Source organism: Ostrea edulis, chromosome 1 (assembly GCF_947568905.1).
Source record: "Ostrea edulis chromosome 1, xbOstEdul1.1, whole genome shotgun sequence".
Classification (NCBI taxonomy): Eukaryota; Metazoa; Mollusca; class Bivalvia; order Ostreida; family Ostreidae; genus Ostrea; species Ostrea edulis.
The window spans coordinates 106,569,215-106,579,959 of record NC_079164.1 but is presented as its reverse complement, the minus strand read 5'-3'; the positions used below and the strand labels follow the sequence as shown (position 1 = coordinate 106,579,959).

At 35.0% G+C, this 10,745-nt stretch overlaps 1 protein-coding gene across 2 annotated transcripts in view; it reads right to left on the bottom strand.

The window, feature by feature from the left end:
- Positions 1-5,272: 5,272 nt before the first annotated feature.
- The window catches only part of LOC125667547 (max-binding protein MNT-like), a 20,263-nt gene continuing 14,790 nt past the window's right edge, over positions 5,273-10,745 (bottom strand). For both annotated transcript variants that reach the window (XM_048901085.2, XM_048901096.2), the window contains one exon: positions 5,273-9,992. In XM_048901085.2, coding sequence (XP_048757042.2) covers positions 9,118-9,992 — 875 coding nt within the window. In that variant the 3' untranslated portion in view covers positions 5,273-9,117. The remainder of the gene's footprint in view (positions 9,993-10,745) is intronic.

Below are 10,745 nucleotides of genomic sequence, written 5' to 3'. Positions count from 1 at the left end.
TATCAGAATGTTCAGTATGTTCGTTACTATACACACGTATTTACATTTCCAATGATTTTGCCTTTGATATCTCTACCAGCCGTAATGAATGTAATTCAGATGTGAACAATATGCGGATGAATTTTGATGAATATAGTACGACTATCTTAACAGCTGGGAATCCTAAAAAGAACTGAAAGTGGAATGTAAATATATAAGAAATTAAATTTCATTTTTGAAAATACATGAGGGTATGAACTGCAACACTTCATGCCGGCATAGTTTTCATGAATTGCTAACATGCTTCATGAAGTATGCTGGCATATAGGGTCGCAGTTCATGCCCTCATGTATTTTCAAAAATGAAATTTAATTTCTTAAATATATAAAGTTGTTTACAAGAACCTGAGCAACAATACAAATTTCCAGGGAATACGCAGTGACTTTAAAGGAAATTATGTACAGTGTTACTGTGTATATAGTAGTATGATAGGAAGTCACCTCTGTTGATATACATAGTATGTTAAGGGTACTACCATAAGGGCATATACATGAGAGGATCCAGAATTCTTTCCTAGAAGAGTGGGATGCACTCCATGCAATTTTTTCTAGAGGGTGCTATCTATACCCGTGATTAACACAGAGCATTTTACAACTAGAAATGCACAAAATTGGCAGCTAAAATAAAGATCTATTTTCTACAATAGGGATCTTAAATGTTTTTCATGGGAATATATAGGGAAACATTTTTAAAAATCTTCATCTCTACAACAGTAAGGACATGATTAGTCATATTGATATGCAAGCAAGGCAGCTGAAATTCAAGTTTGTTCAATTCAGGGGCCTGGGGTTAGGGTGAGTCTGCAATTGGAGAACAAAGTTTTATAATTAATTAAATCAGATTCTTTTCAAGAGCAGACCTGGTAGGGTCACACAAAATCATATGCAAATGTTCCCTAGTTCTGTGGGTCTTTTGATGACATCCCCAATATGAGTGAAAGATTCTTGAGAGGGACGTTAAACAATATTCAATCAATCAATCTGAATTCAAGGCTTTTTTTCTGCCCCCATGACTATAGTCAGGGGAATATTGTTTTGTCCTGTCTGTCTGTCCAAAACATTAAAGTCTTCACTTTTGAATGGCGAGTGATAGGGCTTAACCTATTCAATATCTCCTGATCTATTTAAGGTAGGGCTCTCATGATTTGCATATAGATTCCTTATGGTAAGGCATTACTTTTCATACATGATCTTTGACCTTGGAGTTTGATCCAAATTTCAAGACTTTAACCTTACTCATAACTTTTCAATAGTGAGTGATAGGGCTCTCATATTTCATATTTGCATTCCTTTGACAAAATGGTTTTTTTGTTGTTGAAGCTTGACATACTTTTTAAGAAAACTTAACATATCAAATATTTGCAGAACTATCTAAGGTAAGGCTTTCCTATTTTGTATGTAGATTCTTTATGGCAAGACCTTTTATGGGGATTAGGGGTATAATAGGTCCTCAGTACTCCTTGCTTGTCATAAGTGACAACTAAATGGAGTGGTCTTTTGGATCAGATTGCAAAAACTGAAGCTCCGTGTCACAGCAGGTGTAGCACAAAGAAGATCCATCCCTGCTCAAAGGCCATAAGCGCTGAGCATAAGCCAAAATTTTGCAACCCCTCACCAGCAATGGTGACCTCCATCTCCATATGAGTGAAAAATTCTCGAGCAGGACATTAAATATACAACCAACCTTTTATGTGATATCATGCTGTTTGACCTTGATCTTGGAGTTTGACCTACTTTTAAGAAACTTAATCTATTTAATATCCCCCGAACTATTTAAGGTAGCCTAAGGGCTTTCATATTTTGTATATAGATTCATTATGTCAAGACCTTGTATGTGGTACAATGTTGATTGACCTTGACCTACTTTTAAGAAAATCTAACTTATTCAATATCTTTTGAACAATTTAAAGGGACTGGTTCACGATTTTTTAACAAAATACTTTATTTTTTGATGTTAAACATTAAAAGTATAACTCATTTAATGTTGACAACCAAAATTTTGACCTTCTGAATGCAAGAATAAAAGCTATATTTTAGCCTTCAATCTGTGTTATGTAAACAAAGACTCGAGTCTTTTTATGCCCCCCTTTGAAAAAGAGGGGGCATATTGTTTTGCAACTGTCGGTCTGTAGACCATGTGTTGTCCGCTCAATATCTTTCGACCCCTTTACTTGATAACAACCAAACTTGGTACAGGGTTTGCCCCTGGAGAGTAGATGATCCTTATTGATTTTCAGGTCACATGGTCAAAGGTCAAGGTCAAACTGCTGGTCTTTACCCCATGTGGTAGACCATGTGTTGTCCACTCAATAACTTTTGACCCCTATGCATGATAACTACCAAACTTGGTATAAGGGTTGCCCTTGGGGAGTAGATGATCCCTCTTGACCTTCAGGTCACGTGGTCAAAGTCAAACTACTGGTCTTAACCCCATGTGGTAGACCATGAGTTGTCTGCTCAATATCTTTTGACCCCTTTTCTTGATAACAACCAAACTGTCCTTAGAGAGTAGATGATCCCTATTGATTTTGAGGTCACATGTTTAAAGGTCAAGGGTCAACCTGGACATTGGAATATACTGTCCGCTCAATATCTTGAGAAACCTTTGCTTGACAGACATCAAACTTAGTACAGTGGTGTATATTCAGGAGGAGATGACTCCTATTGATTTTGAGGTCACATGGTCAAAGGTCAAACTGAACATAGTAATATTCTGTCCACTCAATATCTTTGATAACCCTTTTGCTTGACAAACATCAAACTTAGTACACTGGTACATCTCCAGGAGAAGATGACCCATATTGATTTTGAGGTCAAAAGTCAATTGTTGAACTGGACATAGTAATATATTGTCTCCTATATTTTAAGAATTATTTGCTTGATTGACACCAAACTTGGTACACTGGTACAGCATAAGGAGTAGATGACCCCTATTGATTTTGAGGTCACATGATCAAAGGTCAAGGGTCAAACTGGATATAGGAATATACTGTCCGTTCAATATCTTGAGAACCCTTTGCTTGACATACATCAAACTTGGTACACTGGTACATCTTCAGGAGAAAATGACCCCTATTGATTTTGAAGTCACATGTTTAAAGGCCAAGGGTAAAACTGGACATTGGAATATACTGTCTGCTCAATATCTTGAGAACCCTTTGCTTGACAGACAGCAAACTTGGTACACTGGTACGTCTTCAGGAGAAGATGACCCATATTGATTTTGAGGTCAAAAGTCAATTGTTGAACTGGACATAGTAATATATTGTCTCCTATATTTTATGAATTATTTGCTTGATTGACACCAAACTTGGTACACTGGTACAACATGAGGAGTAGATGACCCCTATTGATTTTTAGGTCACTTGGTCAATTCACTCTTGACATAGGAAGATATTGTCTGCTCAATACTTTGAATTGATGATACTACTATCAATTAAATGATGTGTGTGTATAACCCTTTTCAATTTTGCACCATAGGGGGGGGGGGGGGGGGGGGGGGCATATGTGTTTTACAAACATCTCTTGTTATGTATACAAACAAGTGAAATATTGATTTTGCAAAATAAAGCATCTTAACTTTGCATAGTCACACATTTTAACTTGTAGGCGATACATTTTACCCGAAGAATGCTTGAAATGTGAAAGATATAATAAACTTAGATCGATATCCATTTCTTTTGAAAATTTCGTAAACAATAACATACTGCAATCTTTGTTTACAAAACAAATAACAAACTCCCTAAAATGAGCTTCTGTGATAATTAATGTATAACCTTATTTTTATGGAAAATCTTTTAAACATATTAGATAGTTGATTTTAATCATTAAAAGTGAAAAACAAAATTTTGGGGAAAATCGTGAATCAGTCCCTTTAAAGCAATACAAACTATAACTGACGGTATTTTTTCAACTATCCAATTATTCACCAAATAACACCTACCGGTATAACTAATATAATCCCCAAGATCTGAAGAAAAAATCTGCAAAATAAACAAGGGAATATTGTTTGAGTGCACACCTACAATGAACGTTTCGTATAAAACGCCATTGTGTCGTATACACGGACATGGGAACGATGATTGCCTAACATAATCGGGTTGCTGAGACCGAGGGCATATACACAGACAGAAACTGACGCGAGTAACTACACGTGTCGTTCGTTTTAAAATATTGCGTTGTTTCATGAATGACTAGAAATACTATATAAATGTAAAAAGGTAATAATTACGCAAATGTTCCACTCAAATGAAATTTTGATTGTGAATTTTCCATAAAATTGGCATGTTAAACTGTTTACAAATCTAACACGTGCTCAGTGCCCCTCTTTCGCTGTTTCCAAACTGGTGACCTCTAAGGTCGATGCACATCGGAGATTACGAGCAGGAATTACCGACAGGATGACAATGATTCATGAATCAACATTTTCTGCTGATTTGACTAGTTTATTGCTTCAGGTTCACTCTGATTCTATTTAGTTATATATATTCAATCACATAAATGTTGACTATTTATTCTTTTATTTTTCAATTTATTTACCGTCAGTTACAGCTTGTATTGCTTTAAGGTAGAGCTTTCATATTTTGTAGATTTCTTTTACCAATACCTTTCATTTCATACAACAATGACCTTGACCTCCAGAACAGCAAGGTCATTTTGAAAACAAGTTTGGTTATGTTGTGACTCTTAAAGCTAGGCTGGGGTCACAAGTTTTCATGGGAATAAAGATTGAAAAAAAGACCTTTTAAGAATCACAACAAAAGGATAAGATGAGCAATGTGGCTCATGGGCCTTCTTTTTAGTTTCTATTTGTAAATAAGCACTGCATGCTAGGCACTATATGGACAAACTCATGGCCGATTAGAGGGGTTGAAGGTAAACACATGCTCTCTCGAGTCTCTACATGAATAACCAGAATCTCTACATGAAGTAAATAAATTCATTGAACCAATGTTAACAGCACACATATGGTGTGAAAATAAATCAATATTAAGGTTTTTAAAAAAAATGAAAACAATGGCAAATTACTTTGATATACATGTATACAGCAATTTTTTTGTTTTGAATATTTGAAAAAAGTTCCAACTCCCCAGAGTACATTCTGTACTTTGATTATTTTTTTTAGTTTCTTACTATGTGTATTCATCAATAAGTATAGCATTGAACACGAAAAGACTTTACAATTTCGGCCATCAAGTAGCGATATCACTAAATAAAAATAATGAAGTAAACTCTTCAATAATCACTTTTATTTTGGATTAATTTGCAAACATATCGTGGTACATTGCAGTTGTGGCAGATACTTCTCCAAATAGTCCAATCAACAGGATTTAGTGTGAGGCAACCAATAGTAATAAATACCCCAACTCACATTGCCTAAAAGTATATTTGCAGTAGTAAATGTAATCAGAAAGCAGGTATTTCTATCACATGGTGTCGATAAACATGCAAGAATTTCAGATGTACCTTGGTACCAAAGGTCAAGAGTCTGAAATCTGGATACAGGCAATAAATCTGAGCTCGGCTCACTTTTGATCTAGCTTGCACTTTTATAACAGGAACATACATTGATGAGGCAAGAGCAAGATAAAAAGTGAGGTTACATCAGTTTTATGACGAGTCAGTTGCTGAACTAGTGTATCAAATACACTATCATCCACTACAGCAAGGCCCATGTGGTTTTTCCTACACATAAAATATAGAGAATATCGGCTCAATAAATTGTAAATCCCGATGGAATACATCTAGTCAAAACACTAAGGGCTTGCTACCGTTTAAAAAAATTGTAAACATTACATGTACTATATCTTTAAATATAGTATTGTTTACAATATGTTTTTAAAAACTGTTCCAGACCCCTGTGGTCAAAATAAACCTTTACTGCTAATTCAAAAATCTTAATTGGCTAAAATGAAACAAACTCAATTTGTAGTTCAGAATTTTACACCATCCTACAAAAGAGAAGAGATGCATGATCTCAATCCATAAAAAAAAAAAAAACCCACAAAAACAATAAACTTTCTAAATTATGTGCCTTGGGCCAAATTGCTACTACTGAATACGGAATTCAAACTGGAGACACTTTGTGTACTGCATACAATGTGCAATATTTACGTGATGGAGCCAAAAACTTTGGACATGTTGACAAGTAATGAACATTGCCATACCACTTATGATGGCTGCAATAATTACAATAAAATATTAGTCATTTGCATGATCACTTTCAAGTACATGAGATTATAAACTACTGTAACAGCATCCAGTACAGCTTACCAAGAGGAAGCTTGGTACCAAATTACAACTAGCTGTGATTTCAAATTGCTGAGAAAAATCTATATAATTATGTTTACATTCATCACATGGGAAAAAAGAAATTTGAAAAATATTACTTCTGATTTTAGATGAAAAATAAGTTAGGGCAGTTATAATGCATCATAAACAGTGAGCAGTGTCCTAACTTACTTTAAATTGTATAAAATTAGAAGATATCAGATGAATAATTCTAATGAAATTGATGCAGAACAGTATGGCAGCATCTGTAGCAACAAAATGGAAACAGGGGAGCCAAACATATTGTGACATCATATGGCAGGATTTAACAGCATCAGTTTATATGATACAAAGACTGTTAACAAAGTCAAATGAACCAATCAAATTGCATTTTAAATGTGAAATTAAATCATTTTGAATCTCAATGTTTAAATGAAAACCCTGGCCATGACAGAGTTTCTAAGAGAAATACCACTTGCTGACAGACAGGCAGAGACCAGGATATTACTCTTTTGGAGCATGGGTGTAACAATTATGCAAAATTATACTTTATTAAGACAAGCATGGATTTACATGGGTGGATTTTAAATCTGTAGGAAATTGCATTAACTTAATATATACAACCACTTAATTTGACAATCCAACTTCAAATGTTTGTCACAAAAGAATGAATTTTTCACATCAATTTTTTTAATATAATAATTATATATTTTCCCACACAGAAAAAATTGGTTTGAAACTCCATTTATGGGAAAAAATCCATACAAAATTTTCAAATTTAGAATTACCATGATAGCTGTCAAAACCTCCTGATTTCAACCCCATTACAGAGTCACTAAATTTTAAGACACTGAATGCAACATGTGGAATATATATAATACACTTTAACATTCAATCATAAATAACAAATGAACTCAGTATCATGTACCTCATAAATATTACATGCTTCCACATTCTAACCTCTTCAACACACACACATACACAAACATGCATATATATACACATACATGATCATTACAGATTTTCACAAAATGCCTTGACAGTGAATATGTTTGGTACATTATCATTACAATAAGATCACAGACAATGGTGATTTGGCCTGTATAAACAAAACTATAAATATTTACACTTGCATCCATCATCAACAATAACAACAGATTTAACAAAAATATACTACTCTGCCTCAACAAAAAGAGCACTTTTATGCCTTAAACCTTCACTTCATCAGGTCCGAAATGCAAAGCTACAATTACACATTCATATCTAGACTGTGTTACAAACACATCAGTGTGAAACATTAAGCAATGGAACAATCAAAGCATCAGAACTAACTGCGTCTACAATACTGTGGATGAGATGTAATATTATTTACACAACTGTTAAATTTCAACTAATCTATGATAACAGAAGACTACCTTTTGTAAAATGAATGACATGTTTTAATATGGATGTAATGAGAACTATCCAATTTAAAATTTAGTCAAATCAACGTTAGATATTTTAATGTATGTATTTGCAAATTGTACATTTTGAATTAATTACTCTGTATCTATAGTGTATTTTGATTCAGTGGATATGCTTTAATGAACACTTATGAATGGATTCTTGTCATCTTTCAGACAAATTAGAATTATGTGCATGCATTTCCTTCCACCAGTAGGTCACAAAGCCACATTACTCTTTCTTACTTACAGTGGTAACATCGAATACTAAAATGGGTCTAAGGAACTTGAATCATAGCAGTCTACATTTTCCGTGAATGCTATAGTAGAATATCACTTTATTTCCTCCTTTGAAAAATTTGAAAGTACTGTCTCTAGTAGAACAAAATCACAGCAAGAAAAGATTTTCAAAATGATAGGTCACCACTGGCAAAAGAGAACAAGTAGCCAACAGTAATTAGTTGGCCCATTTTGAACTTGATTTTAGATGCCCTACTCCTAAGAAAATAAAGATCATTTCTTCTCTCCTGTCTGATCCAATATCCCTATTACATTTCATGTCATCGTGCACCTTATGCTATTACATGAAAAAGTCCAAAATATCTACGCAGTACAAGTATGACAGAAATATCGATTAAATGTCCAAAAATCTAAAAGAAAATTCAATCTTCCTTATATCTTGCAGAAATATCGATTAAATGTGCAAAAATCTAAAAGGAAATTCAATCTTCCTTATATCTTGTAGAAATTACCAGTGTGTATTAGTTCGGCAAAAAGACATAAATATTTTCATAGTGTTTATGCTGCAAATTAGGAAAAAATTTGTAAAAAATCACTAGTATATAAACTGTACAATTTATGTCTGCTCTCGCGGAATTTCAAGGGTCTTGATATGAAAAAGAGTGTGACAATGAATTAACCTTGAACTAAAACAAGAACAAAGACACCCATTTTTCTGTGTGTCAAGAGAATGCAAACGTTCTGTAGTCATTGCATACAAAATTTCACATCTCATAAAACAAATGAAAATGAGAAGATTCCATCCTTAAAGTCGGCCTATAAACCCCTGGATTTCAAAAGTGGCAAAGTACAGTAAAACACACTTACAACGAAATGCTGGGGATGTGATTCATTATAAACATAATTCATTATATCCAGTAAGTTCATAATATGTTTCAAAACTCAAAAAAATCACTTTTCTGTAAGCATGAATTCACTGTAAGCGTGTTCGCTGTACCTGTTTTACTATTTCACACGTGACAAAAAGGAAATACATGTATTTCACACGTGACAAAAAGGAAATATTTCACACGTGACAAAAAGGAAATATTTCAAATGACAAAACAGGATGCATTGAATTTCTCTATCTATGAAGTCGTGGTTGCTGAGCTAACAGCAATGGTGGATGTAGGGGCAGTGGTGGTCACTATACTCGGCAGACTAACCACCACCACAGGTTTGACAACTGGCTGGCCCAAAACACCACCCACCTGGGCTCCCTGCAGAAACCCATGAGGGATCAAAGGAATCTGTTTTAGAAGAGGGTTAGAAAGCATAGAATTTAATTGTGTCTGAGTGAGTCCCTGTGCAAACTGCACATTTGGAGACATAACTGTCATGGGGGATACCAGTTGTGTCCCTTGGGTAATTTGAGCAAGCGACATTAACTGCTGCATGTTTACACTTTGTGGCAGACTAGATGGAGCAGAGGCAGGCACAGTAGTCGTGGTTGGTGTGACAATTTGTCCTAACGATGTCCTGGGCAGTGCTTGAGTTAGAATATTGAAAGGGATTTGTCCCAACATGTGAGTTGCTCCTGTATTAGCAAGAGGTCTGATACTGGGAACAGTTGCTATGGTACCCATAGATGGGGTAACTGACAGCGGTGTAGCGGATAGTGCTGTGACCTTGACCGTGGCAGCTGCTGTAGGAATGGTAGACGTGACCACTGTTTGCTTTGTCAAGCTTTGCGTTGCAGCACTGTTTAGTATCTGCTGTTGCTGACTAGATGTCAACCCAGTCATCAGGTTGGTTGATACCAGAATGGGCTGTGCGAATCCTTTTGCCATGGTAACTGGCATGGTTAGAGTGCCCTGGGATACCAGTTTATTGATGGCTGCTAACTGAGCCGCTCCTGGGGCAGCAACAAACTGTGTTGCTATTGGAATGCCCAAAGAATGTCTCAGAGGAATGGTCTTTAATGGCATAGTTGGTGGTTTAACACTGGGACTAACACTTGTCACTGAAAACACAAAACAAATATTGTTTTCATACATATTGAGCATTACTTCCCTTTTCAATGTGCAAGTAAAAAATGTTTGAACAGACTTGAGAACAATGATTTACACCTCTTCAGAAGAAGAATCATAATGGCCCAAGGCTTTAATTCATAGTGTACAAGGTATGATTGAGAACATGATTTTTACAATGAATAGCCACATAATATTCTAAAATGAAGTCATCAAACTTTTGTACTGCAGATGCAACAAAACTGATATTAATGACTTCATGATTCTAATTTTCAAAGTACAATATACGGTGCAATAACGGACTAATTCCAAACTGGGGTCATTATGATAGTTATTTTGGTCAATCCACACCCCAAGATGCATCCATAGACAATGTTTGATGATCTTAGGCTTCATAATATGCCAGATATATTCAGGAAACAAAGAAGCTAACTTGCAGACCACAAGAGGCCCAAGGACCACATCACTCACCTGAGCCACCTTTGCCCTGCCACTGTTCAAGGTCACAAGGTCAAACACAAAATTTTAACAAGGTCTTGCAATAAAGAATCTATATACAAAATATGAAAGCCTACCTTAGGAGATATCTAATAGGTTAGGTTTTATTAATAAGTAGGTCAAACTCCAAGATCAAAAGATCAAATACCATTGTGTCACAATGTCTTGTCATAAAAAATTTATATACATAATATGAAAGCCCTACCAAAAATAGTTCTGAATATGCTTTCAATAGGTTATGTCTTATC